At 42.3% G+C, this 19,043-nt stretch overlaps 3 protein-coding genes across 4 annotated transcripts; 1 reads left to right on the forward strand and 2 right to left on the reverse strand.

Annotated features, from left to right (window-relative positions):
• Positions 1-31: 31 nt before the first annotated feature.
• coro1a (coronin, actin binding protein, 1A) lies at positions 32-5,478 on the reverse strand. The gene is made up of 11 exons (XM_028411459.1): positions 5,346-5,478; positions 4,170-4,373; positions 2,984-3,106; positions 2,775-2,904; positions 2,011-2,192; positions 1,666-1,785; positions 1,165-1,269; positions 940-1,085; positions 772-829; positions 465-677; positions 32-358 (listed from the first exon to the last, which is right to left on the reverse strand). The coding sequence occupies exons 2-11, from the start codon at positions 4,365-4,367 to the stop codon at positions 266-268; spliced, it is 1,368 nt and encodes a 455-aa protein (XP_028267260.1). The 5' UTR covers positions 4,368-4,373; positions 5,346-5,478; the 3' UTR covers positions 32-265.
• Positions 5,479-6,619: 1,141 nt separating this feature from the next.
• paqr4a (progestin and adipoQ receptor family member IVa) lies at positions 6,620-15,059 on the reverse strand. The gene is made up of 3 exons (XM_028411555.1): positions 13,978-15,059; positions 11,664-11,882; positions 6,620-10,910 (listed from the first exon to the last, which is right to left on the reverse strand). The coding sequence occupies exons 1-3, from the start codon at positions 14,249-14,251 to the stop codon at positions 10,477-10,479; spliced, it is 927 nt and encodes a 308-aa protein (XP_028267356.1). The 5' UTR covers positions 14,252-15,059; the 3' UTR covers positions 6,620-10,476.
• Positions 15,060-15,834: 775 nt separating this feature from the next.
• LOC114439534 (perforin-1-like) lies at positions 15,835-18,698 on the forward strand. Of its 2 annotated transcripts, none has more exons than XM_028411553.1 (5): positions 15,835-15,900; positions 16,289-16,831; positions 16,925-17,063; positions 17,169-17,380; positions 17,454-18,698. In XM_028411553.1, the coding sequence occupies exons 2-5, from the start codon at positions 16,296-16,298 to the stop codon at positions 18,331-18,333; spliced, it is 1,767 nt and encodes a 588-aa protein (XP_028267354.1). In that variant the 5' UTR covers positions 15,835-15,900; positions 16,289-16,295; the 3' UTR covers positions 18,334-18,698. The 2 variants fall into 2 exon arrangements, with proteins under 2 accessions (XP_028267354.1, XP_028267355.1); XM_028411554.1 differs by having other exon boundaries at positions 15,869-15,900; positions 16,292-16,831.
• The last annotated feature ends 345 nt before the right edge of the window (positions 18,699-19,043 follow it).

Genomic DNA, 19,043 nt, shown 5'->3' on the forward strand with positions numbered 1-19,043 from the left:
TGTGTTTTTAGGAAAAAAATGTCTCAAACTGTTTTTTGAAAATACACAAGACTTTATTTCAAACTAAAAGCATATATTAAAATAGGATTTTTTTCAAATTGATCATACAAACCAAACAAATTCAAGCTTCAAGCCAAAATAAACAGTTTCATAGCATCTGCTGTCTTTAATCTCTCCCTTTGTCTTGTTTTCTCCGTAGCTTTCGTTGACTTCTCTTGACATCTGTTCGTGATTTTGTTTTTCTTGTTTATTAACCTCTTCTGGTTTAATGCTTGCTCTCCAGCTCCATCACACGCTTGGTCAGCTCCTCTACTGCTGCTTTGAGGTCCTTCACCTCCTTCTGCAGGGCCTGAACCTCCTGAGACAGAGGGAGCTCCAGGTGAACTTTTTTTGACAGTCAAAATATTCACAGAGAAGTTTGGATATACTTCAATATGTGCCCAATTCTGAGGCAGAGGACTCACCCCGCCGTTGTCCTGATTCCCTGCAGACGCGGTTGTGGTCTTCATGAGACTCTTGATTACTTTGAACTCCTTGGATTTCGTTGCTGCTACAAACCCGTCCTTTAGAGAAATGAGAATAGGTTGTCCATCCTTTCCTTGAAACCACTCATCAGCCTCGACTGAGGGCTCAGGGCCGATGGTGTCTGGGTACAGATCCTCCTGAAACAGATCTGACTGCATGTCCAGAGAAAGACATCAAGTAGCAAGTTAAATACAAATTTTAACATCACTCACCAGACTGCTTCTGATCCATGAAACTATGCCTTACCTTGCGTGGCACTGTCATGACTATAGGTTCACATTTCCTCTCGTGGAGTTTGTAGAATCTGAAGCGGAAATATTTTAGCTGAGATAATACATTTCAAAACAAATTTCGTAGATATCTTATCCAATAGCTGTTCAGATATTTTGCAGGAGCAAATAGTTGTTACACTACCTGGCAATTTCACATTTGTTGACCTCCAGGCCCCTTTTGGGCATGTACCCCATCCCCTTCTGGCTCTCCTTGCTGGTGTACAGGGACAGGTAGTGGACATAGGGAGCCTCTTCTGTCACCTCAAAATAACGGATACTGCTGTCCCCCTGTGCCAGAGACAAACAAGTGTGAGCTGCATGCGGGTGAGAATCACACATCTCGTCTTTCAACATCTAAGTCCTTAACCTTGCCACAGAGGTAGACAATGCCGGTGTCTGGGTCAAAAACTGGCAGAAGGACACCACTGCTGGTGTCCAGCTCCTGCAGGGTCAGCGGCTCCCCAAAGTTCTTCTGTAAAAAGACAATCAGACACAAAGAAATGATGTATTTGTAGTGTAATAGTTGTGTGTGTAAGTAAAGTTGTCCAGCAGACTGCAGGTAAGCCAAGGATTTATTTTAATTGAGACTGATGTGGCTATTGCAGGACAACCACCCTTACTGCTGTAATCTCACTGTTGTGAAATGGCAGTGTTGTGTAATAATAAGTTATTGCCTACTAACAGTCTGTGTGAATATTTAAAAGTAGGAGCAGGATGCATGATGACAATCTTAGCAACATTTGTCTCAAGAAAACAGATATGATGGCCATATTATCAGAAGATGGTGAAACACAAATAGAGATTGTGATCATTCGATTGATTTGTTTTAGAGACAGAAGTGAGTCTAAGAGTTGTTGTTGCCACTCACAGGATCCCACAGCGCCACCTGCCTCTCACTCATGCGACTGAAGCCGGTAGTGAGGATCTTCCCGTCAGACACGAAGACCGCCCTGATGGGCCGGGAGCCCTCATGAGCCTTCTCCTTCTCCTGTAGATATAATGTTGGTGGTAGTAGAATATTAAAGACATCAATATCTCCCTTATTATATTAGTATTTTAGAAGAAAATACAAAAATGTCTGTTTTTTTTAACCCTTAAATAAATACTATAATCATGTTGCAAGCAAAAGATGTCCCTCCAGATGTCTTGGGGGACAACGATGTAAATTATAAAGTACAGCAGCAGTGACTGGTGATCAGATGAGGACACTTACAAAGAGGACAGTCCCCTTGCGCGGGTCCAGCACACGTAAGGTCTTGTCTTTGCAGGCGGTCAGAATCCTGGAGCCGTCCCTGTTCCAGCAGGCGCTGTAGATCATATCCGTGTGTATGCTGTCGATCCTCACTACTGCTTCTCCGCGAGCCACGTTCCACAGGATGACCACGTTGTCACAGCCTGCACACACACAACAACACAAAAAAGCAGGGTTGAGTTACATTTATACTGCCTGAACAAACAGCTGCCATGGCTTACAGAGAAAAGGAACAAGCGTCACAGAAAACAGAACTTCATGAAAATGCTCTGCACTAAAAACAAAGTTGCAACATACACTGAAAATAAAGGTTTTAAACACAAGTTAAATACTTGTACGATGTTAACTTTAGTACTAATAATGCAACAGTGTTTTTCTGTTTTAAGTGGAGGTGCAGTAAGGTGTAGTAAAATGAAATTGTCAAAATATTTCTGTAAAGGGTTAATTCAAAGAAAGTTGCTCTAAAAGTTATGTTTTACGTTTATATATGCATTTTCATTCTTGGAATCAGGGAGTCTTCGTAAAATTGTGAGCTGAGTTTAGAGTGTGGGTGGAGGCTGTGAGAACTTCCTGTTCAACAAAAGGTGTGATGCTCATTTAACACCTGTAGTACACAATATTACATGTCTCTGTCTGGTTCGTCGATACAGCTGATATATTTCTGCAAAGACGTTCTTTGTCCAAGCATGGAAATGCAGCAGTTGCAGTAACTGTGGGTATAATACCTGCACTCATCAGCACATTGTGCGCAGTGGGGTGCCAGCTCAGAATGCCAACACGTTTGGAGTGGCCATCAAGTTTGACAACAGGATCTGTGAGAGACGTGGTCAGCCCGCCATCCGGGATCTCCCAAATCTATTTAGCAGCAAGACAATTCAACATTTAACATAATATTAATACTACCAGATAAATGTGGACTTGAAAGATGCCTCACCATGACACTGCAGTCCTCAGAGCCACTAGCAATGATGTTGTCATTGTGAGGACAGAACTCAATGTCCAGGACTGGACCTGTGTGGCCACATACAGTGGGGTAGGACATGTCGATACGTCCTGTCTGCAAACAGAAACATAAAGGAGAATGTCTTAAAAATACTGTCCATAAAGACCAACACAGAGGAAACTACAAAGAAAAACATGGTGAGCTAGTTGAGGTGGGATGAGAAACTGACAGTCAGCTGATGTGAGTTCCACACAAATTCCTTAACATCTAGTAACTGGGTTAGAGAGATCATGGTCAGGGAGAGGAAATCCATGGCTCCATTCATTCTTTAAATCATGAGAATTGCATGTTAGATACATTTCTAAATGATGGCAAATAAAGAAAATAAAAAAACAACCTTTCATATCACTGGGCTGAGGCTGATGACACCACTCTAAAAACAGAATGTTTCCACGGTACATTTCCCTGAAATTTTATGCCCACTGGACCCTTCACTACTTTCTGTCCTTTGGGAATTATACACTACATGAGAATGAGACCATGAATAATGTGGTTTCTGCAGAGTTCGCCTCTTTAATAGTGTGACAAAATGATCAGAAGGTATAATAATAATTATGTATAATGATACTGTAATGAATTGTTTGCAATTCAGCAACCTCAATGGCTACAAGGATTAAATCTAACATAACTCTACTGTTTACAGCAGCCAAGAGAGAATATTAAAGCATATTTTACTGTAAATTAAAACCCCTAAGCCTTTATCTTTAGGAAAAATAATTTATGGAATTTAAATTAATTGAAAGTCTGAAGAGACATTGCATTGAGTTAAACAACACATTCAGATCAACAAGGTCACAAGGGTGATTTTCCACTTTCAGACGTTGCAAGACCTAAATGCACTGTATAAGTGATACAGAAGCCACATCCTGTCCTCCTGCACTGAGCCGACAACAAACTCCTAATATGGTTAAAACTTCTTGACTGCAGAGCAAGTGACGTGTAGAAAGCATATAAGATGGTGTCAAACTTCCTTGTTCAGCTAAACGAATGATGTTGATTGGCAGTATTCAAACTTGACAAAAAAACAACGCAACAATCACCACTTTGCATACGAGGTTATAAACACATCCAAAAATGGTATTATGAGAAGTACAGAGAAAGGCTTCCTGTGACCTACCTTGCTCAGGGGCAGCACCATGAAGGCTCCTCCACCGCTGGCATCCACAATCATGGCCACAAATTTGGGATTGACGGAGCAAAAGTTGCTGTCCCAGGTCATCTGGGAGATTCGTATATCATCGTAGCATTGGTCAGGTTTCACACCCTGACCAAAGACGTGACGGAACTTACTGGACCTCACAACCTTCCTGGACATGGTGAACTGAGAGGGGGAAAGAAGAAAAGAAATTGTATAGATTTTATGCAAGAAGCCCACAGCCTGCAGTCACACATGCAGGCCAAATGAATGCACTGTTTGATTTCAAGTGGAAATAAACGGACAGACACTAAACTGAGTCAAAAGACATGACAGAGGAAAACTAAAAAAAAAGAGGAAGCAAAAGCTTTCACAACTGCTTCCTCTAGTCTGTCTGTGACTGGCACTGTCTTTTTCTTCTCTCTTTCATTCGTGTGTTACTGAAATAAATGTACATGCAGAAGACAAGCATGCGAAAACATGAACACAAAGCAGCCTTTTATCTCTAGAGCTGCACGTGCTAAATGCTTAAGAAAAGTTGCCAAAGCGGCAGTTACACCACATCCTTCAGGGTGAGCAACAAAACCACCAGACTTCTCCTAAATTCTCATCCACACAATCATGCTGCTTTAAGCAGAAACATATACACTAGACGCATCCTTAACCAAGGCAGGATGAATTCAGTCAAACCATGCATTGTTTAAAAAACAATAATGGGCAATAATAATAAAATAAACCACCAAATACTTCTCACTTTACCTCCATTTGTAGATTTTACTTCCTGAAATCTGCAGCCGCGCCTAATCTCACACTGAGGACCATTTTGCTGCATGTGCATCACAAGATCTCTCAGGCTGCTCAGTACTTAATTCAATAACCCTTTACAGAGTGAGCTGTAATTTTATCAGGAGCCCAAATGCATGTCAGTAATCTGCCTCTACCACCGCCTCGCTCTGTTGTGATGGAAAACATTGTCTGGAACAAATTTAGGAAACAATTCACTTCATGAAACAAGAGAACATGTTGCTCAAATCAAATCAGTCATGTTCTGTCATTGTCACTGTGCCCATCAGAAATGTTATGACATCCACAAAGACATGTACAGGTAGGTGCTGGATGAGCAGCATGACAGGCTGTGTGCAGATGTTGCAGGCCTACCTGGGAGTCCTGTGGGGCAGATTCAGCTCGAGCAGTTTCAGCAGTGCACCAAACACCCTGCCAGCAGAATGAGAACTCAGAGGACACACTAGGTTAAAGTACATCACAAAACGACATGGAGGAAGTGAGAGTTTCAAACCAAGGTGGAAGTGGGAGGTGTCTCCGATGACATTTCGGGGTTGAAAAACGCACACAGAAAGCAACATGGAGGGAAACTCTTGTAAGATTATTATCAGGACAAAGATGCAAGAGCAGTGCACTGGTTGTATAAAGTTCAGGGTGTAACATTTTAAAGACATTTCTTATTACATTTTTCAGTAACTTCCTTTCTGATGTGCACAATGACCATAAAAGGTCATTAAACAGCCTTACCTGCTCATCAGACCAGTCAGATTGCTGCAGTGCAGAGTTGCACTGACCACCCTGGGGTTTAAGGAGAAACATTTTGATGCAGTCATCAATGCAAGATGATGAGGCAGCAGCAGGGAGAGCTGAACATTTAATACCAGTTTTATAATAATTCATTAATTTATTCACACAAATGTAGGTTGTGCAAATGCTTGCAGTGCATTATGGGAAATGTAGGATCAAGAGTTTGTGGTAGTTTCTTCTGCTGTAGGAGTTAAAGATCAGAATATCTTTTTTTTTTAAAAAAAAAAAGGTTTTTAAAAGCTTGACACCAGTGGAAATTATAAATGTCAACTTATTTTATCTTAATTGGACTAAGAAACAAAGATGCCTGGGATACATATGGTGTCAAAAAAGTTAGTCAGTAAAGTAAATCAGCTACCAGTTGTCCATTCTCTTTAAGAAGACAGGTAAAATGACAATAACACTGACTGTTGAGCTTCCACTGACGTCATTCTCACTGTCATTCAGTCTTTACATGCTGAGGCAAGGAGAGGTATGTCCTAATTATTAAAGAAAAGCTCAGGATTTGTATTGCAAATCTGGAAACTTAAACCAGCTTTTAAGTCTAACCACCAGCCTGTACCTGTACCCTGCTGTAGCAATCAGCAAACCTTCTGAATTTCCAGGTAAAAACTCTTATTTACACACAGATAATCCACACACATCACATCTGTACGTCACTATGAAACCAGACCATTTGAAAGTCTGTCCTTCTGGTACAGATCTGAAACCTGGATTCACCCCAAGACACACACACACACACACACACACTTTACCAAAAGGAACATAAACAGGATGAAAGATATAGCCTGCAGACAGGTTTAAAAATATAGACTTCAGTTTATTGCACAATCGTTGCTGGAGACTGAGGAGAGTGAGAGCCTGTCTGTTACACAGGGTGCTAATGTTGTACAGTGAAGTACAGCACAGGAACACACCGTGTGTCTGTGTTCATGCACACTGACTTGCAAGTACACAGACCGGAGAAGGAGGCACTCTGTGGATGCAGAGTGCAGCAGGAGACATTAAACCGGACGATGTACAGATTTCATGCTTGTATGGGTCCTGCAGGAGAGCTCTCTCTCACACACACACACACACACACACACACTCACACTCTCTCGCACACACACACACACACACAGGTACAAGGAAATAAATAAAATAACAACCCTGGGGGACACCTGCAGAACACCACCAACAGTATTGACCACCTGTCTGCGGTATGGCTCGTCATGCCTCCATCAGTGAGCATAAACATCCAGTAGATGGAGCCACACTCCTTAGAAGATGCCATGACATTACAGATATGAAAAGATGATAACAGACAGACCCTCATGAAGCTCCCTTAATTCCAAAGGAAAGAGCTTGTCTCATAACCTGTACACACAGACCAGTGTCATTATTATCCACAGAGTTACAGTAGTCATAATAATCAGTATATAACAATACAGGTATTCCATTATAAACAGGTTGTTAACAGGCTATCCGGCACCTGTATAATATTAAAAACTGAATTTAGTTTTGTTAGTGATGTTTTTATACATCATGTCTTTTTTTCATTTAACATACAGACAAACAGACTAAGACTAATTTTCTGACCAGGCTCCACTCACTGTAACATGGCATACAGAGAAATACACCACCTTCCACCTCCCCTGTGTCCACTCTGCCATCAGCCTCACGGACAGCATGTACAGACTGGACTGAGGGCAGATAAAGGGTGACAGACGTCTCACAGCCATGTTTCAGACAGCAGAGATTAGGCCTTGGATGTTACAGCTACTGTTATGGCACCCTGAGAAGTGGGAGACCCAGGATGTTGGGAGTCGGAGCGGATCAGAGGGCTGTTAAAATGAACACAAATTTAACCGTTACTTTCGGTTTGATAATGCATAGATAGACCAGTGGTAGTCACGAGGTATTCGCATGCCCGCCAAGATTCCCCACAATGGTCACAAAATGATCAAAAGCATTCTTAGTTAGTGCCACGAGAAACTCTACATAAGCACTGAAACCAATTTCAGTATTTTTTTTCTACGTTGTTCACATGTAAGGACAAAGCTAAGCAAACACATCGTTGATATTGATCTGAAGCACCGCACAGAGTCTGCTTCTCTCTCTCATGTTTCACTTTGGCTGTGAAAGAGAGCAGCAGCATATATGTGGCAAAACGTTATTCACACTTCTCCTTAAGTTTCCCTTTCTTAACATATTATGTATGTATCAAAAATGAATTGGGGTATATTTCTGCACTGTATGTATATATAATCTACATACATGTATTTACATTATTTATATGGACTTTTAATATGTTTTCAAATTGACTGGAATCCAAAGCCCTTTGGAGAATGATGAACAGTGCAGTTTAGTTGATAGTGATCTATTGCCTCTGATCTGTCCAGTCATCTTTCTGTAGTGGTGACTCCACGCTAAAAGCCCCAGCGCCCCCCCAACACCTACTTCTGTCATGTCCAGGAGTGTGTGAATGACTTGTTGCTGGCTACAATGAACAAACAATTAGCTAACACTATGAGACATCAGTTTCTGGTTCACAGCTACTTTCATGCAGTTTTTTTCCGGTTTCATTCAAAGGCCAAAAAATACATTAGTTTGAGCTTTTACATTATACCCAGGTCATAATCACTGTTAAGAGTGAGACTAGGAGATAAAACAGTATCTGACTCAAGGCAAGGGGCGGGTGGGGTTGCAGTCTGAGGTTAGTGTATGTGTTAAAAACTCTTGGAAATTCTTCTTCACTCTACGAGTATGTCAGCACAGGAAGCAGACGACGTGCTACACCTTAAGACTCCTCTAATTTGGTGAGATGAAATGGGGGCTGGCGGGATTGGCAACTATTCAGTGGGCGGCTGTGAGTGCTGGCTTGTGAAACAAGTGCAACGTCTTTAAGAAAGTAAAGTCTGGCTTCACTAGTCATGAGCATGGCGAAACAGTTACTCAAGAGTAGCAACTGAAATAGCACAGTAGAATATGACAATCATGAGCATACATGCAGAAGTGATGTATCTTACACATGACAGGAAAGCAAAGGGGTTCATTCCGCTTCAGTCTGATCATTTTAAGAACTTCTGTATATGCCCCACCTCTTTAAAAACAAATGATTAATCTATTTAGATTTTTTTTTTTTAAATGCAAATCGATAAGTGCAGTCCATCAAATTAGAAGTTATTTTGTGGCAATTGTGTGACTGATTAGAGTGTTTAGAATGGATCTTCAAATAAACATCAAATTACAGTATGACCACATGCAATCCTGAGGAAAACCGGTGTGTTACAAAGGTACAATTTGTAAAATTAGTCATTTAAATAAAGTTTAAAACATTAAAAAACTATGACGATAGAGACTATAAAGATGTCTATGTAGGCTGTCAGGCTATTGTCATGAAGGTTGGTTGTTGTTAGGGATATATATGCACAGGACACAGACACAGATCAGCATTATGACTGAGAAGTCACATATTGCACAAAAAAAGTGTGTGGGGAAAGAATGTGGATCTAATCCTCGGGATTTGCACGGTTTGAATAAAACAATAGATTTTCTTTGACCTCTAACTTGATCTGTCACTGACTGATCCCGCAATACCAACAACATGAACTGTTTAAGCAGCTGACCGAGCTGAGATTTCACCTGCATCTGCAAATAAATACCACAGTAATCGATCTAATCTATTGCTTAAATGCAATATTTTGTGCACATTATCCTCGATTTGCATAAATAGGGTTACAATGTAAAACATTTTGCTGAACTGTTGGGAATTATTAACATGATCATTTTTCAGTGCATTCTCATTCTACGTTTAGATCTAATGTGCAGATCACAGTGTAAAACAACAATATCCTTAAAAGTATATTGGTAACGATCTTTCTGATCTTCCTTCACAACAGGACTGCTGGACTCTGTTTGGCAAACCGTACCTTGAACTTGTAAACGTGCACGGTATCTTTTTAGGTGGCCTAGATTTCATTGGCACTAAGTTTGGGTGCAAACTCGACTCATAACACTGTTCAACAGATTCTACTTCTCATTCTTCTACTACTCATTGCCAACAGGATTTCAGGAATGAACCCCTCGCCCAGCTTCGCTAACATGGTGTGACTTGAGGAGAATACACAGATACAGGAAGAAAACAGGAAAATAAATAGCAGTCAGTTGGACTACAAGTGCTTTTGTGCAGCACTGACAGAATGCACATGTAGTATAAAAATATAAGTGAGGGAGTGTGTGTAGTGCATGTGCTGTGCATAAGATGAGATATGACAGTGACATCTGAGAGGAATTGATGTGTGATATTGAGACTGTCCTGACCAACCACATCAAGTAGTGCTCAAGTAAAAGTTCAATGATTAGGTAAAGGCTTTAGACTCTGGAGCCTTTACCGAACATGTTATACTGCTAATACTCAGGTCGTCAATGTGTGTGATTGTATTTGTAATGCATGTGTGTTTCTAAGGACAGCTCTATGTCCATGTTTGTGGAGTCAAAATGATTGTGCGTGTTACTTGACATACTTTTACCTGCATTTGCACAAAGTACCAAGATGGACAAAGATATGAACATTCTGAGTTTGAGCGCATGAGGTGAACACATGCACAGCATCCCCACCTTCCCCTTCCCACTTCCCACATCCCCCTCCCCCCAACAGGTCCTACAGCCTTAAGTCCCAGTGCTCTAGATTAAGGGGTGGGGGCTGTTGTGGGGGTCAGTCGGAGGGACAGTTGTAGCTGTTGATCCATAGCAGGTCGTCCAGCACACCCCAGTGCAGGTAGAGGATGGAGCCCACCACTAATACGTGCATGATCTGGTGACTGTTGCACCAATAGTCAAAGAGGCCCGGCCGGAAGCGTTCCGGGATGCGAGTGATGTTGATGACCCCGCCCAGCACGGCCAGCGCATCCATCATGAGAAAATGGCGAAGCGAGGTGGGACTGCCACCGCCCACACCCACCCAGCGGAGCAGGAAGAAGGAGAAGCGAAACAGAGCCTGCCAGGCGAAGGATCGCAGCCGTCGGACGCTGCTCCGTGCTGTGACGGCGCAGTAGATGGCGTGGCTGGACAGCAGGATGTAGACTAAGAGGGCCACAGTGCGGATGAATGGGTAGCACAGCAGCGTGCTGTAGACGATGGGCAGCGCCCCTGAGGCAAAAGGACACACACACATAGGGAAGTCAGAACAAAGACAACCTCAGCAGCAAGGCCATGTCTGGTGTAAGAAGACACAGATTGTTTAAACCTGGTCTGACACATGCTTTTAAAAGCTGGGTTGGCAGCATTCAGAACTCCTAATGTGTTGTAAATTCAGCACACCTTAAACCTCCTCAATGTTTCCAGACATGGAAATTTTTCCGCAGAGGTGAGTAAACTTCATGTCAGGGCTTTAGTTTCTTGGAAAAACAGATGTGTTTGACGTACGACCCACTTCAACTGGCTATTAAATGCAAGCTGTTAATCATTAAATCATTTCCTATGGTTTGGCGTGTTCATGGTCAAAATAACTAATCAATTAAGTGACCAACAATCTATTTATCAATAAACCTGCTGCATCACAATGAATTATTATTGTATTATTATCAGAATTTGCATAGTAAGCTAATCAATATGGTTCATTCAAAGTACAAGTATATAAATAAATGAAAAATCTCTTCCTTACAATGCATAGACAGATCAATAATCATTTCCGAACTTGGATCATGGCTTGCATTGGTCAATTGAATTTGTAGTGAAATGTGTTCTAACAAATCAATACTGGTACACCTCCAAGCAAAACACTTTCACGGTAAATCATTGACAATCAATAAGGAAAAAGAAATCCCACCCACAAAGCAAACAGACCAGCAATTAGAAATGACAGCTTCCATGAACAGGAGCTTTCAAAACAAGAAGCCTCACCCAGCGTGTTGATCATGCAGATTCCACACACATCAAGCTTGAGCAGGGTGTGGTACACCGGCTCCCCTCCCTCATGGTTCATGAAGAGGTGGTAAAGCACGGAGCCTAGCTGGGGTGATAAGCAGGCCAGGAAGTGCACCACACCCAGCCACGTGACGCTGATCTGTGACCAGGGGATGTTGAGCGGCAGCAGCACCAGGAAGCAAACCAAAGGGATACCTGCAGAGCGGCCATCAGAGAAACAGAAGGCACTGATTAATAAAACAGGCTTCAGCTGTAATCCATGCAAAGCTAATTGAAATATGTTTTAAAAGAGGAATACTTCTGTTACACACAGGGGCAAGTATTTAACAAACATGGTGACTAAAATTAAAAGGATCTCTGGAAAGATTTTTCCTCTTGTGGCTGACAAGAAATGCAGCCTGAGGCTGCTGTGAAAACCATCGCCTAAAGCAAAAAGCAAAATAACACAGCGACTCTGACAAAACCAAATTAAGGTGTCATGTTTATCGTGATGGATTATCTCATGGTGTTTCCAACTCCGCTGAGTGTGTGCAGACACCAACAAGAGGGGAAACCTACACGATGGGCACGAACGAATCCGCTTCCCTCCACGAGAAAAGACAAGGCTCCCACTACGCTTTTATTGTGATGCAGTCAAAGGCCATACTGCCACTGGCTGCACAGCTCCAATATGAGTTTCTCTAGCTGGCGAAGAGGAAGGCGTTCAGTGCTACGTGAGCAAACTCCAGACCTTGAAATTTGATCTGTGCACATTTGTTGTCATCATTTATCACTCACATAGCACTTTCATTCTCTTTATTTTTGCTCACACTGCCTTTCCCAAAGTCAAGGCATTTGTCCCAGGCAGGTGGTACAGGGAATGCCATCTACTGTAACACATCTATTTTAAGTGTGTTATCTCTGCTCCTCCCCACCCCCCACCCCCCACCCCTCCTCTTGCCCGGAGCCAACCGACCCAACTCAGGGGTGGACGCAGAGGAGAGGACCTCAGCTGCGGGCAGGATGTTTGGAGTTTATATGCAAATCGAGCCAGCTCATGAAACTTAACTGAAATGTTACCTGCACATCTCCTCTTCTCAGATTAGGAAAGCTGCACACAAGTTTACTGGATTAAACATGTGTTATATGTGAAGCAACGATAAGGACGCAATTGAGGTCACATGCTCATCTGACTTCACTGGAGTGTAATAAAGACTTCCAGGGCCACTTCCCTCATGATCACTGCTGCAGTTTAATCTGTGAGATTGTCGGCTGCTGGAGCGCCGCAAATTGATGACCTTCAGAGCGAGGAAGACTCTGAGACAGACGATGCACTGTACTGATGTTTACTGATGGCAAGAGAAACAAGTCATGCTACTGAGTGCCGTACTAATGGCAGCCTAATCAAATTGGTCTGAAAGCAGAAGAACACATGCAGATTGCTAACAAAGTGACACATCCGTCTCACCTCTGGCTGCACAGATTAACACATTGCCGCAATTAATTTTGGCTTGCACCAAACTATAAAAAGAATAGCATATTGTGTAACCATGACATTCTAAACCAGACAAAACAAGCAGCAATTTCCATTATGCCTACTGCAGCTGACCATATCCACGCTTTTTAATCTAGTGGCTTGTTAGCGTAAAAAAAAAAGACCTCAGGCCTTCTTTTTATAATTAACTGAAGCATAAAAAGTCGCAGTCAGATTGGTGCCTTTAAATGTTTCTATACTCTCTTTCATTTGGTCTAGTTTCAGCAGATAATTCGGGTAACATTTAAGGAGTGTGTAATCCCATAGCAGTGGGGAAAATATTACTACAGTGGAACTGAGCACTTTCTGCTTTTTTTGGTCTAATCTGAGCAATTTTAATCTGTATTAAGGAAGGAAATAAACATTCATCAAAAAAATAAATGCACTTTTATAATTTATCCAGAATTTTCTTTATCAGAATGCATTTAATGAATGAACATAAGCGACCAGCAACCACATTTAACTAAAGAAGAAATTGTAGATTATTTGACAAAATAATCCCTCAACACAAAATTTAAATTCCACTTGTGCATTTAGCATTGTTTACTAACTGAAGATTCATTAAAAAACAATAATATATAAAATAAAATAATAACTATTGTTTCATTCATTTTTTAAGATAAATCAAAGCAGGCATATGACTTTTTTAAGACAAACTGTTGTGTAATTAGCTCAGATGTCCCTCTGCAGCCTCAGCAGCTGTTCTGCTGTTTCTCAAAGTCAAACTGAAATCTTACTGCTGACAGAGCAGATCATGATGATTTTTTTTGTACTCACCGTGAGTGTAAATGTTTCCAAGTTCATTGTGCAGGTAGAACAGGCTCCTGATGCAGTCCTGCACAGAGGAGATCGGTCGGTATCCCGTTAGGACGTATTTGTTAAACTGAAGATGTGGAGGTGAGCTTGCCCAGTCCAGCAGCCTGGGTCCATTTAAAAATGCCATAGCAAACAGGACCGTTAAAAGGACGCCGCCGAATAAGTAGAAAACAGACTGTACACCTATGTACACGTTTAGTAAGATTATTGCGACTAAAACCTTATGGGATACCATTGGTGTTGGTATTAGGTTTTTTTTTTAATTATCTTGTGCTGTTAGCCGACTAGCTCTGCGCTAGCAATCGCTCGCAAAGTCTCTCAGCGCTACCCGGTAACGGCGAATCCGCGCCGCCGCTGTTTGCTTTGAACCGCCGGTACCTGTGTGAGTGTCATCCGCAGGGCTGGAGACAGACACGGCCAGCCACACACATGGTGCAAGCTCGGGACAGTCCTTACATCTGGCATTTAAAAAGATGTCTGTTTAGCACCTACAGTCCTCGGGCGGTTGGGGGGACAAAATGATTGTAGTCATGTTAAAGCCACTTCCTCATTAGTTAGCATTCCAGTGCAGCAGCACAGGCTTGAACGCGTCCCAGCCAGGGATGCTGGGTGAGTCCGTCCAACTCCAGATGATGCTAGCTTGATCCCCCAGCGGTCAGATTTACAGTAGAGGACAAGAAGGAGAAATCTCCACTTTAATGAACGCAACCAGGCGTCGTATATTCAAGTCTGTTCCGTGTAATGCAGCCTAGCTTTTTTAATGCTATAAAAGACAAGAAGATCCGTGATCAGGGAGCGGAGATTTGAAGGACTGCGGGCTAGCAAGCCGGGCAGTCAGCTACTGACGTCCGTGCACTGTGGATGAGAGAGCTGATATTTGCGCCGGTTGACTCCAGACACACATGGCCCAGTTCGCAAAGCATAAATTTAGTTTCTTCAACATCAGTTTCATACAAATATCTTCCGCCATTATTTGTGGCTGGCTGTAATCCTTAAAATGCGGAGTCTTCTCTGGCGGCCTCAGCTCCCCTCCATTGCCTGGAAGTATTAAGTTACATGGAATAAAAACGGCTGGACTTCCGGTTGGTGTTTTCAGAATAAAGCCCACAACAGGGAACTAATAGTCTACATAATAATATACATTCCCATGCATCTTTAGAGCACATTGTGCCATAGGTGCTGAAACAAGATACACACACCACGCATGCACATTATTGGGTACAGGTAAACATATAATGCAAACATTACTTTACTAGTGACCATCAGTCACTTTGTAGATTCGCCCAGCACTCTGAGCTGGTCTGACCCCAAGACAGTTTGATTAGATTCAGTTTTATTACAGAACAAGCACCATGTCAGAATAAAACCATCTAAAATCATAGGATCTCATAAATGCTGGTATACTCTTTGTAACAAAATTGTAATTATTGTAGTTTTGATTGTAGTTTGAAGGTAAACTTCTGATCTTATTCTTGACAACATAACAATTAATGGTGTTTCTCTTTCACACATACACACACAAAACTCATGCAGAAAGTGCACAATGAACATAACTCAGTATTATAAACATGATCAACTCCTCCGCTTTCATACCCTTCTACATTACATTAGAGTGTCTGAAATTGTATCTGAACTGAATTCAGCCATGATAATTTTTTAATATTAGTTTAAATAAGACTATGCTATTTATCATCAGTGTCTATTTGCATCTGTGGTTATAGGTGTGTGAGAAAACTAACAGGTTCACTTTGCATCTAAGGACCTGTCAAACCACGTGTTTTTCCTCCACCATCACCCATTGCTTCTTTGTCTGTAAAACACAAACTGCAGCCGCTGCCCCTCACAGACATATTCATGCATGCAGTGGAATAACATCAGGTGAAGGTGAGTCACGCTGATTTTAAAATAATCTCAAATTAGATATCAGCATACAACACATTTTTTAATTCAACATTCTCTAACAGTAGAGAGTATAATTTCTATGCTGATGATGTCTGATTTAATAGTGGACAATACCGGACATCTATTTATTCACCTCAATTTAAAAGCTGTTTTTTTTTTTAAATAAGCAGTTCTTGACTTTTAAAAATTTTAAGGTGTGCCCTAACAGTTGTGTATACTGAATTAATAAAAGCTATCACTGCAGATCTGAATGCATGAGAGTAGCATGCATACCCAGGAGAGGCATACTAAAGGCTTAAAATCAGATGAAAAACAAAATATGTACAAGAGGTTATTTTTTGCAAACTGCACCAATCATTTTCTTTTTCAGCAGAAGCATGTGTCTGTTAAATATTCGCATCTGGGCTGGCCTCATGCTGTCCCTGTACCCTCACTGCACCTATCAGTCATGCACAGAGGGAACACCCAAACAGTGCATGGATGCAGAATTTGCTCCGGGTTCCAATTTGGCAGGAGAGGGCTTCGACATCACCAAAATGGAACGTAAGGGGGCCTTTGTGCTTGACATGAATCAGTGGAAGAGCAAAGGGAAAAAATGCACCTTGTGTAGTAACCCCTACCTGGAGAACAAAATGCAGAAGCTGCCCTTGTCAGTGGTGGACTGGAGGTCCAAACAGTCCTGCAGTTCCAAAGTGGCCACAAAACTTCACAAATCCAGCGAATCTCTGGTCAGTTCCAGCAGCTCCTCTGTCGAGAACAACTGGAAAGTCAATCTAGATGTTGACATGAAAGGTAAACAAAGCTCACTGATGTTAGCTGGCACCAATTCTAAACTGGCTGATTACTCCATGGAGAAAACAAAGAATGATAAATTCAGCTTTGCCACCCACAGCATGTCCTGTGAGTACTACAGGTAAGATGATGACTGTCATTGCTCTGCACCTTTTTTCTGCTGTGATGTAGAGGTGTATTGTACTGGTCTGTTGTGATGTCTCATTGGAAACAGCTACCGAGTGTCCAGCACTCCAAAGGTGCACAGAGAATTTAGAAAAGCAGTGAAGCAGCTTCCGGAAATCTACAGCCCAGAATCCAAGCAGCAATTCTACAAACTGATCGACAACTTTGGCACCCACTACATTACCAAGGTGAAAGCAGCTGTGCTAAAACAATGTGACACATTATTTACATGAATATTATACACATTGAGTACACCATAGTCATGTAGGATGTGTTTAAATATTTAACTCCAGGTGAAGCTGGGAGGAAGTGTTCAGTCAGTGACCAGCATCAGGCAGTGTGAGGCCAGCCTGCAGGGCCTCAGTGTGGAAGAGGTACAGATGTGTCTGGAAGTTGAGGCGTCTGTAAGTGCCAAAGTTAGTGTAAAGGCTGAAACAAAGCACTGCAACAAGGACATTCAGAAGAGCGACAGTAAGTCGGCCTTCTCCAGCGCCTTCAGTGACAGGTGTGTAATGTACTTCCCGATCGCTGGAACACAAAGGCTTTCCCATTCACTGTAATCTACTCTGACTCTACAGGTTCACTGAAATAAGGGGAGGCCATACCACAGACCCAGACCTTCTCTTCTCCTCTGACAAAAACCCATCGGCCTACAAAGACTGGCTGACCACATTACCACTGAATCCAGACATCGTCTCATATTCCATGGAATCACTTCATGAGTTACTGCCCACTAACTCCCCTGCCCGCAAAAACCTGCGCTCTGCCATCAGCCATTATATCCTGGAGAAAGGCCTGTGGAGGAACTGCAGTGAAAAGTGTCTGGCCGGCATAAAGAGCGACTCCAGAGATTCCTGTGTCTGCCAGTGCCACAACGATCCTGCAGTCAACCCGGACTGCTGTCCAACCCGTAAGGGCATGGCACGGGTCATCATAACAGTACAACGGGCCACTGGACTGTGGGGCGACCACACCACAGCCACTGATGGCTATGTGAAGGTCTCAGTCAACGGACTGGTGGTTCATCGTTCTCATGTCATTCATAACAACAACGACCCGCACTGGGCCTCAGTCATCGATCTGGGCCCCCAGGATCTGTCTGCAGGTAACAAAGTGAGATTTGAAGTGTGGGATCAGGACAACAACTGGGACGATGACTTGCTGGGAGAATGTGAGAGGTCTCTGTCTGCGGGAGTAAAGGAGGATCTGTGTGTTCTGCAGTATGGCCGACTGTTCTACAAATGGGAGGTGAAATGTGCTCCGAGTCTGAGCGGAGAATTATGCATGACCTATAAACCTTCACCTATGAGTCAAAGTCTGAGGAGGATGTATGTGTCCCGTCATGCCCATCCTGTTCCAAAGGCCATCCTGAAGGAGATGGGTGTGTTTGTGGACGACTCAAGCCCATGGAAAAACCAGAGTCTTACTGCTGAGAGCCAAAGCTATGATGCAATATAACAGACATATTAAGCTTTACTGAGGTGCTTTTAAAATTTCTATTTTCTCTGCTTTTGTTTGTTGTTGATGTTTTTTCTTGTGTAGTTAGTAAATTCTTCTATGTTGTTTGGAGCTTTGCAACAAGCTGTCAATCATTACCAAAGAATGCAGCCTTTACTAGCCACTTTAGCTTTTTCATTACTTTTTTTGTAGCATATAATATTTTCATCAAATTGCTTATAAGAAGAGTGTAAAGTCACTTTTACATTGTGGTTGTGTGGATTGTTGTCTGGCAGCCTCACACATTGCCGCCTCTTATATCTCTGAGTGTTGTTTTCTTTTGGAAAAAATATGAATCCACACATTAATTACATTATTTGTATTTTTACTGGTTGACTTTTTCTCAGCACCTCAAAATAAAAGTCTTGTCTGTTCTATAATGCTATGATACTCCTGTTTCTGTGGTGATGGGTTGTCAAGATCCCCCCCCCCCCCCCCCTTTCTTTGGAGGAGCTGATCAAGTAGCGTGTGACAATGTTCTGTTTTCAGCCAACAACACCACAGCCCACCACCACTTCAGAGAAATGATGGGTTTGTGGTCTTTGGTTCCTGATTAACTGGAACACACGCTCAACTGCTGTATTGTCACAACCTCTTTGAGCTTGGTTGTAGACCACTGGCTCCTCTTGCTCAGCTTAGTTTTGGGTATGCTCTACATAGATGAAACTGAC

This window comes from Parambassis ranga, chromosome 8, assembly GCF_900634625.1.
Source record: "Parambassis ranga chromosome 8, fParRan2.1, whole genome shotgun sequence".
Classification (NCBI taxonomy): Eukaryota; Metazoa; Chordata; class Actinopteri; family Ambassidae; genus Parambassis; species Parambassis ranga.

What these genes read in the sequence shown, in the direction of transcription:
- coro1a (XM_028411459.1), bottom strand. Translation starts at nt 4,367, where the DNA reads ATGTCCAGGAAGGTTGTGAGGTCCAGTAAGTTCCGTCACGTCTTTGGT. An exon ending in GCAAGGGGACTGTCCTCTTT is followed by an intron (nt 1,786 to 2,010) that starts GTAAGTGTCCTC and finishes TTATATCTACAG; the next exon opens with GAGAAGGAGAAGGCTCATGA. An exon ending in TTGTCTACCTCTGTGGCAAG is followed by an intron (nt 1,086 to 1,164) that starts GTTAAGGACTTA and finishes TCTCTGGCACAG; the next exon opens with GGGGACAGCAGTATCCGTTA.
- paqr4a (XM_028411555.1), bottom strand. Translation starts at nt 14,251, where the DNA reads ATGGTATCCCATAAGGTTTTAGTCGCAATAATCTTACTAAACGTGTAC. An exon ending in TGGAAACATTTACACTCACG is followed by an intron (nt 11,883 to 13,977) that starts GTGAGTACAAAA and finishes GCCGCTCTGCAG; the next exon opens with GTATCCCTTTGGTTTGCTTC. An exon ending in CTGCATGATCAACACGCTGG is followed by an intron (nt 10,911 to 11,663) that starts GTGAGGCTTCTT and finishes CTTTTGCCTCAG; the next exon opens with GGGCGCTGCCCATCGTCTAC.
- LOC114439534 (XM_028411553.1), top strand. Translation starts at nt 16,296, where the DNA reads ATGTGTCTGTTAAATATTCGCATCTGGGCTGGCCTCATGCTGTCCCTG. An exon ending in ATGTCCTGTGAGTACTACAG is followed by an intron (nt 16,832 to 16,924) that starts GTAAGATGATGA and finishes CATTGGAAACAG; the next exon opens with CTACCGAGTGTCCAGCACTC. An exon ending in GCACCCACTACATTACCAAG is followed by an intron (nt 17,064 to 17,168) that starts GTGAAAGCAGCT and finishes ATTTAACTCCAG; the next exon opens with GTGAAGCTGGGAGGAAGTGT.